We start from the raw sequence: 23,496 nt of genomic DNA, 5'->3' as shown, positions 1-23,496 counted from the left end.
GACGTTTTTTTTTCTTCGTTACTGCGTACAATAGCTATAAAAAGGACCAGGTTACAGGAGGCATTATCATAAAAAAATATTTAATCTGTTGTAACACGCAGTGTACCTTCGCATCGAGTCTCCTTCAGGCAATTTATTGAATCTTTTTTTATTACTGTAGCTCTGGCTGGGGCGCCGAGCAGCCATTTCTACCTGCCTGCAGCAGCTGTTGCAAGGCATTGTGGGAAGATCAGAAGAAAAAAAAAAAAAGAAAAAGAAAAAAACGTTTCAGCAGAAATACGAGCGGTATGGAGGTTTGTAGTGTGGACAAAAGCAGGGAGGTCAAGCGGTGAACTTTACAGGAACGTTTTTGGTGCATAATTGGAGCTACCATCAAGCACATGGGGATTACACAGGCATTTGTATGCCAGACATCATTTCCAGGAGCTTTTCTACACTCGGGAAACTACATGGTAAATGTGAAGGAGACTCTACAGAGATTGTACAATCAGACTGTACCATGTGTGGTCAGCTATAGATTGAGTTTAAAGTGGACCTAAAGCCCAAAAGGACTCTACACCTTGATGTTTCGTGGGACTCCAGAGGCAGCAACAGCTTCAAATATCTGTTTTCTGCTACGTCTGCTGCTCTCCTGATCTGATGTATGGATCTGGCAGAAATTTTCCTCAATGAGCCTTTATCTGCACGAAACCTGTCTGTGCGCTGAATCGGCCACTAATTTCTTAATAATGCGATGTTCACGCTTACGTTTTCGTGAAATATCGAATGTTTTCATACCTCGTCCAAAGCATTGAACTATTTCACTCTTTTCGGCAGCAGAGAGATCCTTTTTCTTCCCCATGTTGCTAGGAAATGATGCTCTGCTTAATAATGTAGGACAGCCTCCTTTAGGCCCCTTTCACACTGACACGTTTTTCAGGCGGTTTAGCAGTAAAAATAGCGCCTAAATACCGCCTGAAAAAACGCTAAACCGCCTGAAAAACGCTTCGGTGTGAAAGGGGCCTAAAGGAGGCTGTTCTACATTATTAAACAGAGCATCATTTTCAAGCAATATGGGGAAGAAAAAGGATCTCTCTGCTGCCGAAAAGAGTGAAATAGTTCAATGCTTTGGACGAGGAGAAGAGATTTGTGGGCGATTCAGAGCACAGACGGGTTTCGTGCAGATAAAGGCACATAGAGGAAGATTTCTGCCTGAAGGCTTTCACACTGAAGCGGTGTGCTAGCAGGACCACTCCAAAAGTCCTGCTAGACGCATCTTTGGAGCAGTGCGTTTACCGCTCCTCCACCGCTCCTTCCCATTGAAAGCAATGGGAAACCACGGTAATATCGCCAGTAATGCGCCTCTGCAAAGGCGCATTGCTGGCAGTATTAACCCTTTTTCGCCTGCTAGCGGGGGGTTAAAACCGCACTAGTGGCCGAATATCGCGGTAAAAAAACGACAGTATAGCGGTACTAAAAAAATAGCGCCGCTATACCGCCAGCGCACCTCCCGCGGCCAGTGTGAATGTGGCCTTCGTAGTTTCTCCTTTAATTGGGCTCACCTGGCAATCTAATAATCACAGGTGTCCGAGATTGTTTTCAGTGATCATAAGAGCCCAGAGACACAATGCCATCCATGAGTTAAACTGAAAAACTAAAATATTTAATCGTTTTAAAGGGCCGGTTCACACTACTGGGACCTCAAAATCGTCCAATTTTACCGCTATTTCCCTGCTGCAATTTTAGGGAATGCCAGTCTTTAGAGCCGAATAGCTATGACTAAGCACTGACTTTACAGTGTGAAACGCGTCAGTTTCATACCCCACTGCTTGCTGTGATTTGTAGTGCTGTTCCTTTTTTACCATTAAAGGCAACCTTTTTAAGGATTTTGTGAAAGTGCGGCTGTTCAATCCTTTTTCTAACAAAGATGTACCGGTATGTTGAGCCCTCTAAACGGTTGTGGATCTGTTGTCTCCATGAGGTACACTAAAAGTCCCATTGTTACCCCCTCCCTTCTTTTTAGTGGAGGAGGTTTTCCTTCTATTATTGGCAGTACAATACAATTGCCAACGACTGGCCTGGTAATGTTGGACAGATCAGGTTGCCCATGCCTAGGTCCACCTTAGAAGAACCCTCATAATACCCAACCATGTAATAAAGCAGCACAACTGTCATATCTCCTGGATAATATTAGCAGTTAGTGGATGTTTTGCTACCTTCCGAGTCGCACGTTTCATTTCCCACAGAAATTGTCCATTTCGGCGAGAAGAATTTCCTGTCCAATAGAATTCGCCAGACTGAAGCACCAGGAAATTAATGGGGTTTTTATCCACGCTGCCCTTTCGGAATATAAGCAGGAGCTGCCGATTTCCCTCGCCCTCCGGAGCTTCATATCTCGATAACCGCTGGTGTCTAAGTTGTGGAGAGGCGCATGCGGCAGAAGGGAGAGTGTCGGCTGTTTATAGCCTGTTAATTCATTCTTGAGTGTTTACAGTCTTCAAGCTGACAAGACGAGAAGATCTTCCCATTATGAATGGCCAAGGTGTACAAAGCCAGTTAGGTATGCCTGCTAATGTCATTTACCAATTAAAAGCTTTTCCCCGACGCACAAGTGCGACAACGGCCTCCATTTGGCAGGATTTCATCTGCTAATAGACAATCTCCAGAGAATAACAATAGAAAAGACACTATGTTTTAAGGGGCCGCTAAATCGATCTTGTATGAATACTTCCATAAAGCAGACGGATTCTCAAGTATCTCAATGCGTTCTTGTCAATGATATCAGCTCAGGCATCTGTCATGCGGAACAATAAAATTAGGGCCGGCTCCGGCAGTGTCCTTTCAAGGACTATTATAAAGTCTTTGATGGGACGTGTCAGGAAAGCAATATTAGAAGCACCAGTCCTGACCTGTGTTTTCAGGGGACCTCCAGACATCACCCCCAAACCTCCCCCTCTAGAGCAGCCGTCTCCAAACTGCAACCCTGAGGCCATTTGCTTGCCATTATTCTGCCCTTGGAGCAACCACCATTTCATTCACCAACACCAACGATGAAGCACAATTCCTTCCAGCGACACCAACAATGGGGCACAATTTCTTCCATTGATACCAAAGATGGGCCAGTTTTCCTCACACCAACGATGGGGCACAATTCCTTCCACTGACGCCAACGATGGGGCACAATTCCTTCCACTGACACCAACGATGGGGCACAATTCCTTCCACTGACGCCAACGATGGGGCACAATTCCTTCCACTGACGCCAACGATGGGGCACAATTCTTTCCACTGACACCAACAATGGGGAACAATTCTTTCCACCGACACCAACAATGGGGCATAATACTATCCATTGTTTACTGTTTGGGGCAGTATACACCCAGGGAAGAGATAACAATTCTGCATTCAGGTCATTCAAATGAATGGGCTGAAAATTGGACCACACTGAGTGGCACAGGAATGTGGAGCACATCCCTGTGTGATTTAGGTGTGAACTGGCTCTCAGGGGTGGGGGCTGTGGACACTGAAGGGGGAGGACAGTGATGTTAAGTGGGGGTTGTGATGTGAAAGGGGGGGGGGGGCTTAGGACATGGATATAAAAGGGGGGCGATGTAAAGGGGGGCTTAGGACACTGATGTAAATGGGGGGCTATGATGTAAAGGGGAACTTAGGACACTGATTCAAAGGAGGAGCGTAGAACACTTAAGTAAAAGAGGAGGGGGATTAGAACACTGATGTAAAGGGGGCTTAGGACACCGATGTAAAAGGGGAGGGCTATGATGTAAAGGGGGGGGGGGGGTTAGGACACCGATGTAAAAGCGGGGCTATGATGTAAACGGGGGCTTAGGACACTGATGTAAAGGGGGGGTTATGATGTAAAGGGTGGGGTTAGGACACCGATGTAAAAGGGGAGGGCTATGATGTAAAGGGGGGGGGTTAGGACACCGATGTAAAAGCGGGGCTATGATGTAAACGGGGGCTTAGGACACTGATGTAAAGGGGGGGGGTTATGATGTAAAGGGGGGGTTTAGGACACTGATGTAAAGGAGGGGAGTTATGATGTAAAGGGGGGGTTTAGGACACTGATGTAAAGGAGGGGAGTTATGATGTAAAGGGGGGGTTTAGGACACTGATGTAAAGGAGGGGGGTTATGATATAAAGGGGGGCTTAGGACACATATGTAAAAGGGGGGGCTATGAAGTAAAGGGGGGTTTAGGACACTGATGTAAAAGGGGAGGGCTATGATGTAAAGGGGGGGGGGGGTTAGGACACCGATGTAAAAGCGGGGCTATGATGTAAACGGGGGCTTAGGACACATATGTAAAAGGGGGGCTATGAAGTAAAGGGGGGTTTAGGACACTGATGTAAAAGGGGAGGGCTATGATGTAAAGGGGGGGGGGTTAGGACACCGATGTAAAAGCGGGGCTATGATGTAAACGGGGGCTTAGGACACATATGTAAAAGGGGGGCTATGAAGTAAAGGGGGGTTTAGGACACTGATGTAAAGGGGGGGGTTATGATGTAAAGGGGGGGGCTTAGGACACTGATGTAAAAGCGGGGCTATGATGTAAACGGGGGCTTAGGACACATATGTAAAAGGGGGGCTATGAAGTAAAGGGGGGTTTAGGACACTGATGTAAAGGAGGGGTTATGATGTATAGGGGGGCTTAGGACACTGATGTAAAAGGGGAGGGCTATGTTGTAAAGGGGAGGGGCTTAGGACACGGATGTAAAGAAAGGGCTTTGTACACTTAAGTAAAAGAGGAGGGGGATTAGAACACTGATGGTTATGATGTAAAGGGGGGGGGTTAGGACACATACGTAAAAGGAGGGCTATGATGTAAAGGGGAGGGGCTTAGGACACTGATGTAAAGGGGGAGGGCTATGTTATAAAGGGGAGGGGCTTAGGACACTGATGTAAAAGAGGAGGGGGATTAGAACACTGATGTAAAGGGGGTTTAGGACACCTATGTAAAAGGGGGGCTTAGAACACTGATGTAAAAGGAGGGGTTATGATGTAAAGGAGGGGTTAGGACACATATGTAAAAGGAGGGCTATGATGTAAAGGGGGGCTTAGGACACTGATGTAAAAGGGGGCCCTTGATGTAAAGGGGGGCTTAGAACACTGATGTAAAAGAGGAGGGGGCTTAATACAATGATGTAAAGGGGGCTATGATGTGAAAGGGCCGCTGAGGACATTAATGTAAAGGCAGAGACTGATGTAAAGGGGGGGGGGGGGGGGGGGGGTTATGAATTGAAGGGGGAATGGAGGACACTGATGTCACGGAAAGGGGGGAGGCTATTATGTGAAACGGGGACTGTCATGTGAAGGGGGGCTTAGGACTGATATAAAGAGGGGATGTGATATGAAGAGGGGGGGAGCTATGATGTGAAGATGGAAAAGAGAACACTGATGTAAAGAAGCCCGAGGGGGGGGGGGGGGGGGCTATGATGGGAAACGTAGGCTGAAGACACTGATATACGGAAAGGGCTGTGATGCGTTATAGTACAAACCGGAGATTGGGACCTCTGCCGGAGGAAAATTTTACTGACTAGACCTCAAGTGAATTTTTATTCAAGACCCAGTTATAGAATTTGTGAATTATCCCAAAAATAAAAGCTGTATCCTCCCCGCACACAAACCCCGCGCCTCCATTCTTCCAGGGTACAAGGCCAGCTGTGATGCTGAAAGAAACTCAGCAGGAAGAAAGGCCAGCACTCCCTCCATGGAAGATATAGCTCTTTCATTGCAAACAGCAAATCACTGACACATATTTCGAGGGCAGCGGGTCCTCTTTGTAAAGGCGGACTTCACTGAAAATAGAATTGAATGTGGTCCCCTATTCTGACTAGCTGGAGAATGATTATACACTGGAATAGATGAATTGAACACGTCGTATAGAGTAATGCATTGTGTATATTTCATTTCCATGCAGACTGCAGTGTGGTGATATTTGAGTGGTGTAGTATCTCTTGGTTGTGTACATTTCATTTCCTTGAAGCCTAAACTACAGCTATACACAACTGTTCTGTCACCTACGCCCTCGGCGTACTTCCTCTTTCCAAAACATGGATGACAGTGTCATCACCTTCACATAGTGACTAACATCTGGAGCTTACAGGAAAAAAAGAAAACGTCACACTAGGAACAATGAGTTCTAAGCTGGAGGTAACCAACGTCAAGAGACCCAAGAGTTCTAGGACTGCAAGTCCCAGCAAAGCAGGCCAGACAGCCACAAGCATGGCTACCAGGGCAAACTGGGACTGTAGTCCTTCAATGGATGGGGACAATGGCTTGGTCAACCTTATTCTACATGGCATAGGAGAGCTCCTGTATTATACTAGAGGTAAACCCTAAATAAATTACAACAAAGCTGGCCAAAGGTGGGTGAGAATTTGGCTGGTTCAGCAGGGACCATTTGAATTTCAATGCGTGTGTGGCCATCTCCGTTCAACAGAAGTGGAATGGGAATGTTGGAAAACTGAAGCCGCAGATCAGTCTCCATAACATTTAAACTGGCTATAGATGATTTTTCTTTATCCATTCAGTCTGCTGGATTAAAAAAACACATTCCTCCATCCACACAAGCGAGGTGTGGATGAAGGCCACTGGCACACCGTATTCTGACAGCAGGGACTTCCCACTTTCACAATACACTGATCAGCAGCAGGGGCCCATCCTAGGCAGCCTCACTCGGGTGTATATCCATGGTCAGCCACAGCAACTGTCCTTACAAACCCCTCTTGTCCCGTTTTCTAACTTGTGCATGATGATCATCGGAGTACAATCCACAACATTGCTACCATTGTCGGTGTGCCAAACTTTTGGGGAGGCGCAAACAAACTGAAAAATACTGGAAAAAAACATCAATTGCAGCCTCATTGTGCCCCATCAAATGCCACCACTGTGATCCCCACCCACCATCTGCCCGGCACTTACCCCATCTTAGTGGCGGGTCAGGCAGTGGATGACAGCTCCTGTGTCCTCCATGCTTCCCCCTACTTTCTTTTTCGGTCTGCTAGGTGTCCAATCGGTGCACCTGTTACTTCAGCCAATCAGGTGATGGGTATTGGATCCACGCTACCCGATTGGCAGAAAGGTGGTTCAGTGTTAGAAAAGCTGATGAATATCTGGGTGGACTGTGAGCGCAATGCTCTGCGCCACGAGTCCACCCTATATTGACGCCTAATAGAGCCTATGGCTTTAATCAGGTGCTACAAAAAAAAAAACACCCCTGCCACTTAAATTCAGGCGCCCAGCATCTGAAAAGGGGCCGGACGCCTGAATAGGGGGTGGCAGCGGCGGCCATGGATAGATTCATGCTATACATGAATCTATCCATTAGTCATAGAGGGGGTGGCTGAAGAGAGGGGGCGGCGGCTGTGCGCCCTAATTGAACGGGCCACCACTGCCACCTATAGGTACAAACTATGCATTGGACTTTACTTCCCCTTAAAGCAGAGGTTCCATTCCAAAAAAAATAAACACTGTAGCTGCTGACACTTACCTGTCCTAGCCGCCAGCGATGTTGGCCCCCGCCGAGTCCGATCCTCGATCCTGGCAGCTCCAGGCGCCGCCATCCATAATAAGGGAAACAGGCAGTGAAGCCGTTTCCTACTGCGCATGCGCGAGCAGCGCTTTGTGAATGGGCCGGCTGCTTTCTGGGACACACACAGTTCCCAGAATGCAGCGCGCCCCATTCACAAGACACCGAGTGTAGGAGGAGAAAGAGAATCCACCGCAGAGGATGAAGAGGCAGATTCGGCACTTCCGCATAGCAACAGCTATTTAGGGTAAGTACATTTTTTAAAAAAATCCTTTTTTTTTTTTTTTGATTTTTGGTGGAAAAATGTTTTTCAGGTGGAAACTCCACTTTAAAGTACTTTCTTTAAACTAAAGCTAGTCTTGAAACTTTTTGATACCACCCCGTGAAGCCAGCTTTAAACAGACAGGGACCACCCTAACAGGAAGTGCCTGGACAAGGAGCTGGCAGGCTCACCAGGTATTATATCGAAAGCTACAGTAAAATACTGAAAATTATTTTTGAAATTACATGAACATGTGAACGCTTATATAAGATTAGTAATTGGGTTTACACACTCACACACTTTAATGATTGTTGTATTGACAAAAATGATATAGGCAAGATGGTGTGTGTAGATCCCAAAGACGAGAGCACTGTGAGTGACCCAAGCCTGGCTCTACAAATTGCATTTTCTACCCATTGCACCAACTCCGATTCTTTCTTCCATTCTCCAGTGGGTAATTGTTATATTACATGCATGCATCAGTCCATGTTGCAGCACAGCAACCAATCAGATTATACCTTTGCAGTAAAGGAGGAACCTGACTGGTTGCTTTGGGGTAATAGAGCCTGAGATCTTTCTTGCGTCGGTCACTATTGATAAACGAGTGAAAACACGGCTAGGATGAGGAGGAATGTGCACAGACCTCTTGGTGTGAATGCAGTCTGCGCACATCTTGTACAGGAATACACTGAACAATGCATCCACTGCTCTCTGTACGCCTCTTTGATTAGATCTGAATAGAGGGGGCTAATGTGGAAATCGGAGTGAAGGAATCGGGAACAATGCTACCTTTATGTAAACACTAAAGTGAACTCAGGCTTCCGATGAGTAGGCAGCATGAAAAGATTAGCTTGAATTCAGGGCACATTGCAGGGGCTGGAATATCATTCAGGTGCTAAGCTGAAAGCACACTGGGTCCCATAATAGCAGCTATATAATGCATTATTGGTACAGATGTTTTCATCAGAGATATAATGGACAATCCAAACCATTCGAAAAGGGAGACATGTCAGGTGCGCTTCGCTTTGGTCTCATTGTTCTATGAGTGGAGGCAGAAAAATGTGTGGGTGTGGTTCAAATATCTTGTCGTCTATCCCAGAAAGTCAATAAAGATGTTTAAAAGGGCTGTAAAGGTACAATTTTTTTTCCCTAAATGGCTTCCTTTACCTTCGTGCAGTCCTCCTCACTTACCTCATCCTTCCATTTTGCTTTTAAATGTCCTTATTTCTTCTGAGAAATCCTCACTTCCTGTTCTTCTGTCTGTAACTCCACACAGTAATGCAAGGCTTTTTCCCTGGCGTGGAGTGTCGTGCTCGCCCCCTCCCTTGTACTACAGGAGAGTCAGGACCAGGGGTCAAGTTCTGGGGGAAAAAGTGTGGGAACTCCCACCCAACATCCGCTCCCCCACCAAAAAAAAACGCATGTCTGCCACGAGTCATCGCGGCATTTAGAAAGAACTTTAAGCAAGTTCTTTCTAAATCCCACAATAACTGGCGGCAGACCTCCGCAATGTCTCCTGGGAACAATGACAAAAGCTCCCAGGAGACATTGCGGCATCGAGGAAGTGACGGAATACCCGATGAATCCATATACAGGAAGCGGTCAGTAACAAAGGATTACTAAGGTTCGCCTGCCCATGACAGTGACTCGAGCTGGGCATCGCCGCTTAGTGAAGGATTGACTCGGGCGGCTCTAGTCCTGCAAAGGGAACGGCGTTCCTGCTGTGAAAAAAGTGCAGGGACTCCGTTCCCACGCGTTCCCGCAGGACTTGAGCCCTGGTCAGGACGCTATCTACGTTGCAGATAGGGAAAGGAGCTGTGTGATAGGAAACTACCAGCTCTTCATGCGTTTTATATGAGTGCGTTACTAGTTATTCTTTTAGTCCCTGTTCACACCGGTGCAACTTGTCATGCGATCAAAGTCGCGTAGAAAATTGCACCCCATTTCTGGAACTATTCAAATCAGTGCGATTCCGTCTTGCACCAACTTTAATGTGCATCTTGCTTTGATATCGGCAAGCTGCACATGAAAATCGCACTGACGGACAGCTTTGAAATCGCGTTGAAGTAGCAATTTCAAAGCCACATTCGGTGTGAACCGGGACTCTAAAGCGGAGTTCCACCCCTATAAAACTCAGCAGCTACAAAAAGTGTAGCTGCTGACTTAATAATCAGACACTCACCTGTCCCACTGTCCAGCAATGCGCGCGAACGAAGCCCCGCTCCTCTCTGCGGCACTGACATTGCAACTGCGGGCGCCCGGCTGGCACTGTGCATGCGCGAGCCGCGCTGTGCACTGTGACTCGCCGGGCAATGATGTGGGACCTGTGACGTGTCCCAGATGATTGCAGAGAGGGATGAACTTCCTTCCGGCTCAGCAGAGCCCCGGGAGGACGTGAGTGGGAGCTGAAACCCTCTAATAAGAAGGTATCCGCCCCCCCCCCAAAAAAATGACATGCAAAATGTGGCATGTCAGGGGGACACCTATACGTAAAGCGGAAGTTCCTTTTTTGGGTGGAACTCCGCTTTAATGATTCATTACACATTCTACACTATGCCATTGCGCTCTGCATTCTCTACTCTGTGCTGTTGCCCTGCAAAGAACAGGTTCACCTTATCATCATAATCCTGATAGTGTCTGATGACCCTATAAAAAAAAAAAATCCCCATAGTTAGACATTTTACATTCTCACCTTTCTATGCTGCTCATAATTTCGAATAAAGTCACGTAGTTGCTCCTCCCGGCTTTCTAGGGTGGAATACAGCTGCTCCATTTGGCTCACCAGGTCGGCCTTTTCCGACTTTAATCTCCTGCGATCTGCCTTCATGGCTGGAAAACAGGACGGAGAAATGGCTATAAATATTTAATACACGATGCAAAAAACACAGTCATGCCGCAACTGCAAAAACCTGTTGAGGTTTCACAGGCCTGCGGTATTAGAATGTGAGAAAAGGATGCTGAGACCATCTGACATCACCGCTTATTCTTAGAACATTCAACATGGAATTGAATTGCGATGAGCGCCAACGGGGTTTTCCCCCCTTTTTTATTTACACTTTTTTCAACCGATGAAAAGAACAAACTTTAGTCGTATATGGTTTTAAAGGAATTATCCAATACCTTAGTATTACTAATATTAGTTTTAGATGCACTGTTGGAAAGGGAAAGGTAAGATAACCATAAATGTATCATAGCAGAATGAATGACAAAATTGTGGAGTATTGTGGACAGCCCCGCGAAAACCCTCGGGACAGCCCCGCGAAAACCCTCGGGACAGCGCCGCGAAAACCCTCGGGACAGCGCCGCGAAAACCCTCGGGACAGCCCCGCGAAAACCCTCGGGACAGCCCCGCGAAAACCCTCGGGACAGCGCCGCGAAAACCCTCGGGACAGCGCCGCGAAAACCCTCGGGACAGCGCCGCGAAAACCCTCGGGACAGCGCCGCGAAAACCCTCGGGACAGCCCCGCGAAAACCCTCGGGACAGCCCCGCGAAAACCCTCGGGACAGCCCCGCGAAAACCCTCGGGACAGCCCCGCGAAAACCCTCGGGACAGCCCCGCGAAACCCAGGACAGCCCCTCGAAACCCAGGACAGCCCCTCGAAACCCAGGACAGCCCCCTCGAAACCCAGGACAGCCCCCTCGAAACCCAGGACAGCCCCCTCGAAACCCGGGACAGCCCCCTCGAAACCTGGGACAGCTGGGAGCTATGGGAAAGGGTGTTTTTAAAACATCATACCGCCGCAGTGTTGTCTACAAAATGTCCTTGCTTACCCTACCCATCAGCCTGCGTCAGCCGAGGATAAAAAAAAAATAGCCATGGTATAATACCACCATCCATACAGGAAATCTGAACAGCACTAAGGAATTGATTGCAAAACTTTCAGCACATAACTTTCTACAATCAGTTTAAATAAAAAAATAAATAAAAAAGAAGAAAAAAATAAATAAAATTGCTTCTGAATATAACAGCACATTACTGGCAGCTGATATTTTCACTGAAGTTCAGTGGAGCTTTCATGCTGTACTTTAGCTTGTAATCCATTCTTACATGAATGGGCTCTAAAATCAATAATGGATATGCTGCAGATATTGTACAGCCAATCTGTCCCTCACCCTGCTGTGGACATGGCTTAGGTAAAAGCCGGGGGAACAGAGCAATGCATGATGGGTATTCCTCTGATGTTTTAAATTCAGCATCAGTAGAGATGGGTCAAAGAAGCTGGTTTGCCCAAACCCTCATCGTTTGCAGCTTTGTTTGGTTAGAACCCTAGGTGTGCGCAGCCTATTGCATTAGGGTGTGCACCCCAAAGCTCACTCATATTTACCGTCCCTTCCCCCCCTCATCCTAAACCATCCTCCTGTGTGTGCCTGCAGCAGCCAGTGGGAGAGGAGGAAAGCTGGCAGCGCTGTGGGGGAAATGGGGGGGCAGGACAATAGGGGGAATCTGTGCTGCACAGAGTATTTAGGGTGCACCTGGGCACACCCTGTGCGTACGCCTATGGTTAGAACTATAGACATTTCTGCAGGGCTGTGGAGTCGGTAGATAAATGTTCCGACTCCGACTCCTCAGTTTTATGTACTTCCGACTCCGACTCCTCTGTATTAATATGCAAATGTATTTTATACATTCCTTGAGTGAAAGAAACGCAACCTACCACAGGACTACTGGCTGGGAAGCCAACAGTCTACTGTATTGCACAGTTTAAGCAAAAGACAAACACAATGAAAACAATCAAGTGGCTGGATAGTAGCAGCAGGCATAAACATCAGGAACAGGATCTTTACCAGTTCAAAAATACAAACCACATTATTTGGTTGCTTTAGAACAAAAACAAAGCTTATCTATAATGAACCAAAAACAAAATCTGCAAAACCTAGAAATGGTTTATATTAATCTTGGAATGTAGTTCTAGGCTTAGCAAATGCAAATCAATTCAATGTAGAGTTCTAAGGAAGAGAATTGCCTCTGCCAGATCCTCTTTCATAGAGGCTCTTAAGTCAGACTTTATTATTTTTAGGGCTGAAAATAATCTTTCGACACTGACTTGGGTGGGTGGCATTGCAGTAACTATTCTGGCCACATCACTAACGATCTCCGGATAAACAAGGATGGCTTCTTCAACAGTAAGTTTTGATGAGCGATCATACTTTTCAACTTCTTTTAGTGCTTTATAAAACTCCTGTTGGAATTTTTTTTATTTGGACACTTACTGGTTCTCTAACATGTGTTCCCTGTAACAGCAGAACACATCACTATGGAAAGTAGAAGTATTGCAGCTCCTAATTGTGCGTTGCGTGCCATATAGTGAAGCACATGAAAAGCATGCTTCTTCACGGTCACTTAACGTGTTCGTTTTGCGGTTACGTGAGGCACTGCATGCATTGGTCTTTATTCTTACAGTAGAGAAGTCATTAATTATAACTTTTTGTGAATTGGGACATTTAAACTTGCTTTTTTTTTTTTTTAATTCCAATCTAAATTTAGTAGGAGTCGGAGTCGGAGCATTGTTTGCCGACTCCGACTCCAGGTACCCAAAATTTCCCCCGACTCCGGCTCCACAGCCCTGCATTTCTGACAAGCTCCTATGGGTTTCTACACAATCTGCTCATTTCATTCTAGACCAAGATGAAGGCGAACAATGCAGGAACGCCATAAACGAGCGTTTTGTAATGTGTGCGCTATAACGAGACACAAGATGTATTACACACCAAGGACTGATAAATGATTTCCATAGGTGATTATCATCGTTGTCTCACTCAACCAGACTTTTATTGAAAGGTCTGTGAAAGATCACAGACCCAAAACTAGCAATAACCATGAAGGATCAGGTGTCCGTCCATCAAGATGCAGAGGAACCTTGCAACCGAATTCCTGATGATATGTATACAGCCCAACTTTATAAAATGGGAAGGAGGGACACCCGTTACCAAAAGTATGTAGGCTTAAAAAAAATATATTAGTTAAACCCACAAGTGCTTCTTCTTTTACCATGACTATTCCTTTATATTGGCTTTTTACAAATGCACTGGAAATTACTGGAAATGTACAAATGCAGAAATTTAGAAATTGGATGAAATGTTTACACTTTTGGAAAGATAAAAATTGTATTATATATACACAACTATATGGATCAGACCAAAATAAGGGACGCATGAGGCGGAAAGAGGGACTTTGTTCCAAGTCAGGGACAGTCCCTCAAAGTCATGGACAGTTGGAGCGATGTTATATGCGCATTAAAAAAAATATGCATTTTTGGCTACACCTACCTGACATACATGTACTGTAGGAGGGGTGCAGCTCGGTATTGGGGGAATAACATACTCAGTCCCAGTGCAATTAAAAGAACTTGTACTGAAATAATACAGACATAGTTCACAAATAACCCGGTAGGAAGGAACTGGGAACACTCACAGTTCCAACAGCGTATAGAGAGCTTAAAGCGGAGGTCCCACTTAAAAAAAAATATAAAAGCCAGCAGCTACAAACACTGCACCTGCTGACTTTTAATATATGGACACTTACCTGTCCATGGTGCCCGCGATGTCGGCAGCCAAAGCCGAGCAATATTTCGGCTGCCATCCTTGTGAGGGAATCAGGAAATTAAGCTTTGCGGCTTCACTTCCCGGGTCCCTACTGCACATGCGCGAGTCTGCACTTCTTCACTGGTCCCCGCTGTGTTTTGGGAGCTGTGTGTCTCCCAGAAGACAGCGGGGGCACAGAGTAGGCACTGGAAGTGGCGTAGATCACCGAGGTGACCTATGCCAGGAAGTGGGAGAAAATACCTGTATTAGATGGGTATCTGCTCCCCCCTAAAAGGTGCCACCGGAGGAGGGGGGGGGAGGGTTCCAAAAAGTGGAAGTTCCATTTTTGGGTGGAACCCCACTTTAATGCAGCCAAACTGACAATGAGGGGAAGAATGCGGCTTGGCCCTCTCATGCCCAAACAGACAGTTGCCCAGAGAAGTTGCAAGCCCTAAGTTTTCCTTCCTCGTCAGGAGCTTTTCCCTGTTGCTAGTTCTGTCCCCATCAGACAAGGTACCCATCTCTTCTTTACCAACTTGCAAATGCATGCCAAACCTGGGAGTGGCGGCGATCAGTGGCCTTACCATAGGAGGCCAACGCTGCTCCTCACTCCAGCTTGCCGAGGGAAGAGTCCTAAGACTCCCTGGCCAATTGGGTCTCAGGACCCACTTCCCAATTGGCCAGGAGGAGAAACAGGAAGACATTAGTGAATATTAATATTAGTGCTCTGTGCCTCGAGCCCACCATTTTTGAAGCCCTGTGCTTTAATCATGTGCATAAAAAAAACAGTTGAAATCCATACATCAGGCGCCTAGCATGTAGATTTGGAGTTGGGCACATGGATTAGGGGGGCGGCCCCTGCACCCCCAATAGACAGGGTGCCACTGTCAATTCGTCCTAGTATGATATTCTACTAAGCACACCCAAGATGGCCACCTCACAACCTGCCCCAACAGCAGATAAAGCATTTTGTGCCCCCAGGGAAAAAATGCCTATATATATATATATATATATATATATATATATATATATATATATATATATATATATATATATATATAAAAATTAAAAGGCCTTTTAAGTCAATGGTATTTTTTTATTTTTTTTATAAAATTCCATCCCTTATGACTTTCATCAAAAGAGAATTGTAGTTTCATAACTTCATTAAATTAGTCGGAGATCCAGTCTTAACTTGCACCAACATTCCAGTTCTGGATTTATGAAAAAAAATTAAGGAATGCGTTTATTTTGTTCAGGCTGTTTGCAGTGAAAACTACTAAAAACAGGTTTGTACAAAGAGAAACCGGCGGAGTGCATGAAAGCAGCAGTTATTTCATAGCGGGAATTTATAACAGGCACTCCACTGACTGCAATATGATGCGGGATTACCTCTGTGTTGTGATATTACGCCAACAGTACGTGGCGTCTTCAAGGTATATTAAACGTAAATGATTCTGTTGCTTTTTCTGTCTAGTGCAGAGGGATGTATACCCGGAATGTATACCAAGTGCCTGGTTCTACAAGATAAACTTTCACAACTGACTGCCTCATTCAACATAAAACATATAAAGGTGTTATAGCAGTGGTCATCAACCCTGTCCTCAGGGCCCACCAACAGGCCAGGTTTTAAGTATTACCTTGGGGAGATGCAATCTAGAATACTGCAATCACTGAGCAGCAAATGAGATCACCTGTGATGTATTTCAGTTATCTTGCAAACCTGGACTGTTAGTGGGTCCTGAGGACAGGGTCGAGGACCACTGTTATACCGTAGGACACTTCTTTCATTCCAAAGTCCAAGAGTGCCTCTAAAATATCAGCCAAACAGGTCATAGTGTCTGCTACTGGGACCATTTGATATTCAGACAAATGTAATTTTTGATGATGCAAAGCTTCCAATAGCCTCGATCTGAGCGCCTCGCCCTATTTTAAGCACAATTTTGGGACTGATACAATTTGGGCAAGTGGGACAATCAATACCATCTCCTATCACTGGAAACTCCAGATCACATATCGGGCCTAAAATGTTACACAATTCCTTAGAGAAATGTAGCTAGATATTTGCTGGTTGGACCATCTCCGATTACTCAGATCTTCACATAATAGCTTCAATATATACCGGTAATCTACAATATATCTTCAATATAATATCTTCATATAAAAGGAACCTGAACTTTTGAGCCAAGCCTACACTGTGAAAATTTCCCACCCTGCCATCAGTTGGGGTATCTCCTAATATACTGGTGTGCTATGCATACAAGGACCACAAATTGTTGAGCCAAGCCTACACAATGAAAATTCTGTATGCCCCAGTGGTTGGGGTATCTCTTATTATCCTGGTCTCCTACATATCATATAAAGGATCATTAACTGTTGGCCAAGCCTACACCGTAAAAATTCCCCACCCTGCCATTACTTGAGGTATCTCCTAATATCCTGGTGTCCTATGTTTCATAGCCAAGGACCACAAAATGTTGAGCCAAGCCTACACTATGAAAATTCTGTATGCCCCAGTGGTTGGGGCATCTCTTATTATCTTGGTCTCCTACATATCATATAAAAAAGGACCATTAACTGTTGGCCAAGCCTACACTGTGAAAGTTACTCAACCCACCAGCAGTTGGGGTACCTTTTAATAGCATGGTGTCCCATGTATTATATACAAGGACCACAAATTGTTGAGCCAAGTCTACACTATGAAAATGCTGTATGCCCCAGTGGTTGGGGTATCTCTTATTATCCTGGTCTCCAACATATATTAAAAAAACAACAACAACATTACCTGTTAGCCAAGTCTACACTGTGAAAGTTCCTCACCCCACCAGCAGTTGGGGTATCTCCTGTTATCCTGGTCTCCTTTGCATCATATAACAGACCCAAAACTGCTTACACTATGAAAATGCCTTACCCTGGCAGTGGTTAGGGTATCTATTACTTTGGTACCCTCTGCACTTATAAATGAAGGGCCCCCAAACTGTTGAACCAAGTCTACACTGAAAACCTCCCACCCATCAGTAGTTTCGGCATCTCAAAGGCAGGCCATACATTATGCAAATGTTTTTCCTTGTGTGCCAGGGGGAATCCCTCCTGCTGTGCTATTGTATTCTGACAGCGGAAGGTTTTCTAGCCAGTCAGAATACATAATCACTGCTGGAGGCTATAGTCGCACACAGTGATCGAAGGAAAAAAACAAAAACAAAAAAAAAAAACACAACAGGGCCGGTTGTACTGAAGTCAATCGATAGATCAACTTCAGAACAAGCACCCAGTCCACAGATGAATCAGAAATGGAACTGGCCGGTTTTGATCTATCGATGGCGGGCTTTATTATTCTGGTCTCCTCTCTATCCTTAGATAAAGGAAGGCAGCTGAGCTTACACTGAAAATTCCCCACCCCTCAGTGGTTGGGGTACCACTTATTCTGGTTTCCTCTGCATCCCCATGTAAAGGAACCCTAAACCGTTGAGCCTATGCTATGAAATAGACCTGCAAAAGGGGCCAGCCTGAAATGATGAGTGTTTTATTCGTTCAGCCTGCTTGGATGAAGGGACCCCCCCCCCCCCATGGCGTATAGTATTATGACAGACGGCCAAGCTGGCTGTTCTAATACTTGGAACAGTGGCTACATCTACCGCTTTCATCTGGCAATTTTCTGATGGCTCCTTCAATTTTTTTTAATCGAGGAATGTTGGGCGGGAGGAGAGAATGTTTTCTGGTTCATCAGGAACCAGTGAAAATTTTTACAAGCTATGGCCCAACAAGGGCCGCCATCAGGGGGGTACAGGCAGTACACCTGTAAGGGGCCCGGATGGCAACCCCCTTTAAAAATGTATATATATATATATATATATATATATATATATATATATATATATATATATATATATATATAATTTTTTTAGGGGTCCGGAGGCCCACAGGGCCCCAGATGGCAACTGTCCTTTTTTTTATGTATTTTTTATTAAAAAAAAAAAAAAAATACATTTTTTTTAATATATTTTTATTAAAGGGACAATTTTTTTTTTTTGGGGTACGGGGGGCCCGGAGATCCCCGGATGACAACACCCCTTTTTTTTTTTTATAAAAAAAATTATATATATATATATATATATTTATTATTAAAGGGCCCAGAGGTCCCCTGATGGCAACCCCCCCCCCCCTTTTTTTTAATAAAAAAAATGTTTTTTTTTTATATAATTATATATATATATATATATATATATATATATATATATATATATATATATATATATATATAATCTATATTTTTTTTTTTTAATTAAAGGGCTCAGAGGTCCCCAAGGCCCCATGTGGCAAACACCCCCTTTTTTTTTATAAATGTTTATTTTTTTATTTTTGTTTATATATATTTATTTATTTTTTTATTAAAGGGCCCAGAGGTCCCCAGGACCCTGGATGGAAACCCCCCTTTTTTTTCTTTATAAACATTTATTTTATTTAATGTTTCTTTTTTTATTATTATTATTATTATTATTAAAGGGCCCAGAGCCCCCCTTTTTTGTAATCCCCCCCCCCCCCGTTTCTTTGCTCCAGGGGGCCCATGCCAGAAGTGGTGTAAGGGGCCCCATAATTCCTGATGGCTGCCCTGGGCCCAACTCTAAATATGAATTTTCATATCCATCCTGCGGCTACCCTCATAGACAATACTTTGGGAACATGGATATCGCCGCAACTAACCAAAAAAAAGAAGAAAAGACGTTAAAAAAAAAAAACACATGTCATTATGCAATTGTATTGGTGGCTTTCATTAAACTGGATCTACAATATATTTTCAAAGTCAGGAAGAAATGCAATTCTTTGCAGACACTGTGCGGTAATTCAGATTCCTCTCAGCTGTCTTGTTCAATGCAATGAAAGCAGCACTTTCTCTTCCCCGCTTCTTTACTTCGCACAGCTGCATCAGCTCTATTACTTTGTACTGCCAGACCTTCAGGGACGAGCAGCCCTGAAATATACATGGTCTGGGAGCGCACATGTGACAGCCCTACTGTGTAGATGCCTCTCCCTCGTATATACTTTACTAAAAAGTCCCTTAAAGGGAATATGTTATATATTTTTTTACTCCTAGCTAAAATAAAAACTATATATATTTTAATCTTATATTAAAATATTTTAAATAAGGTAAATATGAAAATCTACATATCAAAATGCTGCATTTTCTTTTTGAGCCAGCAAGTGCATGTTCCATTTAAAATGGGTATATTGAATTGCAAACTGTTGAAAAACCCTTTTGTTTACAGACTCCTGTAGCTCAAGCTTCAATGTGCACAACAACCCATCAGCAGTAACTCATTCCTTATGAGATGGCTTAGCCCAACAACTAGACAGGGGTAGCCAGAACGCAAGCAGTCACTGCTGTGTAAACTCTTTAACTAACCAATCATACTTTGGGGGAAAACAATTTATAAATAAAATTAAGCCTTAAAAAGGAAGTAAACCCTCTTAAAAAAAGTTCTGAAAAAAAAAACCCTGCAAGAAAAAGGCATAACGAGCTAGTATGTATAGAATACTATCTCATTATGTATTACTTATCTGAGATCGAAGCCCCCGCAGTGGTGCTTGTTCCTCTCCTCCATTGTCGCCATGTTTCCCCGAGTGTCATCCTCGCATCGCGCCTGTGACTGGCCGGAGCCGCAATGACGTCACTCCTGCGCATGCGCCGCCAACTAACGGCATGATCGCAGCAGCCCCTAAACCCTGCACGCAGCGAGCCCCTAAACCCTGCACAAAAAATTGCCTGCTGTGGCAGATCCTAATTTTGGATGGTTGTCGGAAGAGCTTAACCCTGTACACAGCGCACCCCCTGCACCCTGTACACAGCGCACCCCCTGCACCCTGTACACAGCGCACCCCCTGCACCCTAGACACAGCGCACCCTAGACACAGCGCACCCTAGACACAGCGCACCCTAGACACAGCGCACCCTAGACACAGCGCACCCTAGACACAGCGCACCCTAGACACAGCGCACCCTAGACACAGCGCACCCTAGACACAGCGCACCCTAGACACAGCGCACCCTAGACACAGCGCACCCTAGACACAGCGCACCCTAGACACAGCGCACCCTAGACACAGCGCACCCCCAAACCTTGTGCCCTGTACGTAGTGCACCCCTTAACCCTGCACAAAAATTGACTGCTCTGGCAGATCTCGATTTTGGATGGTGGTCAGAAGATCTTAATCCAATATTGGACTTATGGGTGAGGTGAAATGGAAAGCGTAAAGCTGAACTCCATCCAAACCACTAAACACACATTTAAATAACACATGGGAGCCGTTTTAGCTGCAGACATTACACAGTCCTACTTAAACGCAGCCAGCCGTGTGACCTGCCTTTTCTCTACTGAACTTAAAGCGGGGGGGTTCACCCCAAAAAAATAGTTTAACATTACATTCAGTTGAGTTGTGATCGGCTGTTTTTTTTTTTTATCTCCTTGCCGTACATACCGTTATATATATATATATATGTTCACCGCGGCTTCCGGGTATGTAATCTGCGGGACTGGGCGTTACTAATTGACAGGCTTCCGACCGGCGCATACAGCGCGTCACGAGTTGCCGAAAGAAGCCGAACGTCGGTGCGCAGGCACCATATAGTACCGACTCGCAGTCCGGCAACTCGTGACGCGCTGTATGCGCCGGTCGGAAGCCTGTCAATTAGTAACGCCAGGCCGCAGATTACATACCTGGAAGCCGCGGTGAAAATGTACATAAAACGGTATGTAGGGCAAGGATTTAACAAAAAAAACAAAAAAAAACAGCCCAATGTCATTATCACAACTCGCCTGAATGTAATGTTAAAACATTTTTTTGGGGTGAACCCCCCGCTTTAAAGCTGTTGTAAAGGCAGAAGTTTTTTTTATCTTAATGCATTCTAAGCCCCCCCCCCCCCCCCAATACTAACACAAGGTCCCTCAAGATCCAGCGATGTTGCACGAGACACTCGGCTGCCCGGGATTCCCCCCCTCATTGGTTGAGATAGTAGCACTGTGCCACTGGCTCCCGCTGCTGGCAATTAAAGTCAGTCAGCCAATGAGGAGAGAAATGGGGCGCGGCAGGGTGAGGCCAGGCCGTGGCTCCATGCCTGAATGGACACAGGGAGCTGTGGTTTGGCTCGGGTGCCCCCATAGCAAGCTTTTAGACTTTACAATCACTTTAACCAACAAAGCTAGATCACCTTTCCATCCCATAACTGGACAGTAAAAGAGCAGCAGCAGACTGTTGATGTCATCCTTGTGCGCTATCCTCCTGTCAGCATGTTTCTCATCAGCACAAGTACATGCAAAAAGCACAGCTGGCCCTCAGCACCGAGACAGGTTCATCCAGTGCCCAGGGCAAGAATGCAGAAAACTGCCCCCCCTTTCACATACTGCTAATGCATGACGTAGAATGGGTGTACCGCCCTGCACCCATTCCCTGCCCCCTTTACTCTGGCTGCCCATGGTTGACAGAGTGTGCTCTACACATGCATGTTTTTTTTTTGTCAGCCGTCCGTGTGACAGCAGATCTGGAGCGTGTACCAAGGACACACCCCCTTTTACCATTACACCCTGGGCGGCTTTCCCTCTTGCCCACCCCTTGTCTCTGGGCCCTGTGTGCCCTAAATGCCGCCCCCTTGCTTTTCCAGTCAAGTGCTTGTGTTGTGCTTTTCAGGTTGGAGATCAAGTCGAATTTACATTGGTTGCATTTAAAAATACATTTCTAATTCACATCAACGTTCAGCGTTTTTTTTTTTTTTATCATCTGCCTGGAATTCAGCTTTAAAGGATTAAGGTGCGGACATCTGACTATGCCATGCGATCGACTTGTTGTAGAGCAAAATCCCTAAAGAACGTCTATTTTTAATACAGCAGATCACACTGGGGAAAACAGTTAGGGGCTGAGCTACACCAGTAATTGTAATCTTGCTATTGAGAGATTTAACCATTAGCTGGATGTCAATTCATTTACACAGGGCTACACGGGAGATATTCAGTAGCTCAATCACGCAAATCGCAGAGAGCAGCAAACAATCAACAAATGAAAAAATGTCTGGCTCTCTATGGAGCAGGCATCACAAGTACCTTGTAGTAGGTGATAAATGATCACTACAAGATGCGGTGCATTACATGCTACTTGTGTAGCTGGCTCCATCGAAAGCCATGTGATCTTTGCAATCATATGTCATGTCTAGAGATTAGCTGCTAACAAATTTAGTAGCAGGAGTGAGTTGCTAAAATCTGTGGCTCTAGCCCAGTGGTCTCCAAACTGTGGCCCTTTGCTAGACCGATACCAGTGATGGGGGCACCATTCCTCCCACCGATACCAGTGATGGGGGGGGCACCATTCCTCCCACCGATACCAGCAATGGGGGCACCATTCCTCCCACCGATACCAGTGATGGGGGCAACCATTCCTCCCACCTATACCAGTGATGGGGGGCACCATTACTGCCACCGATACCAGTGATGGGGAAACCATTCCTCCCACCAATACCAGTGATGGGGGGGGCACCATTCCTCCCACCGATACCAGCAATGGGGGCACCATTCCTCCCACCGATACCAGTGACGGGGGCACCCGTCCTCCCACCGATACCAGTGACGGGGGCACCATTCCTCTCACCAATACCAGTGATGGGGGGGGCACCATTCCTCCCACCGATACCAGTGATGGGGGGGGCACCATTCCTCCCACCGATACCAGTGATGGGGGCACCAATCCTCCCACCGATACCAGTGATGGGGGCAACCATTCCTCCCACCTATACCAGTGATGGGGGGCACCATTCCTCCCACCAATACCAGTGATGGGGGCACCATTCCTCCCACAGATACCAATGATGGGGCATAATTACTAGCCCATTATGCTTTTACTTTGCAGGGAATGACAGACAGTAAAACCCATTCCTCTTTAAAGCATCAGCATATCAAGACATTTTGGACAATTCCATGCTCCCAACATTGTGGGAACAGTTAGGGGATAGCCCATGGGTCTTCAAACTATGGCCCTCCAGTTGTTCAGGAACTACAATTCCCATCATGCCTAGTCATGTCTGTGAATGTCAGAGTTTTACAATGCCTCATGGGATGTGTAGTTCCGCAACAGCTGGAGGGCCGTAGTTTGAGGATCCCTGGGATAGCCTCTTCCACCATCACTGCGTATGTATGAATATTGCAGTCT

General features: G+C 45.7%; 1 protein-coding gene across 7 annotated transcripts in view; it reads right to left on the bottom strand.

The window, feature by feature from the left end:
• The window catches only part of KAZN (kazrin, periplakin interacting protein), a 266,812-nt gene that overhangs the window by 58,722 nt on the left and 184,594 nt on the right, over nucleotides 1-23,496 (bottom strand). For all 7 annotated transcript variants that reach the window (XM_040326266.1, XM_040326259.1, XM_040326260.1 and 4 more), the window contains one exon: nucleotides 10,481-10,617. In XM_040326266.1, coding sequence (XP_040182200.1) covers nucleotides 10,481-10,617 — 137 coding nt within the window. The remainder of the gene's footprint in view (nucleotides 1-10,480; nucleotides 10,618-23,496) is intronic.

This window comes from Rana temporaria, chromosome 10 (assembly GCF_905171775.1).
Source record: "Rana temporaria chromosome 10, aRanTem1.1, whole genome shotgun sequence".
In the NCBI taxonomy this organism is placed as follows: domain Eukaryota; kingdom Metazoa; phylum Chordata; class Amphibia; order Anura; family Ranidae; genus Rana; species Rana temporaria.
This window is presented reverse-complemented; position numbering and strand designations above follow the sequence as displayed.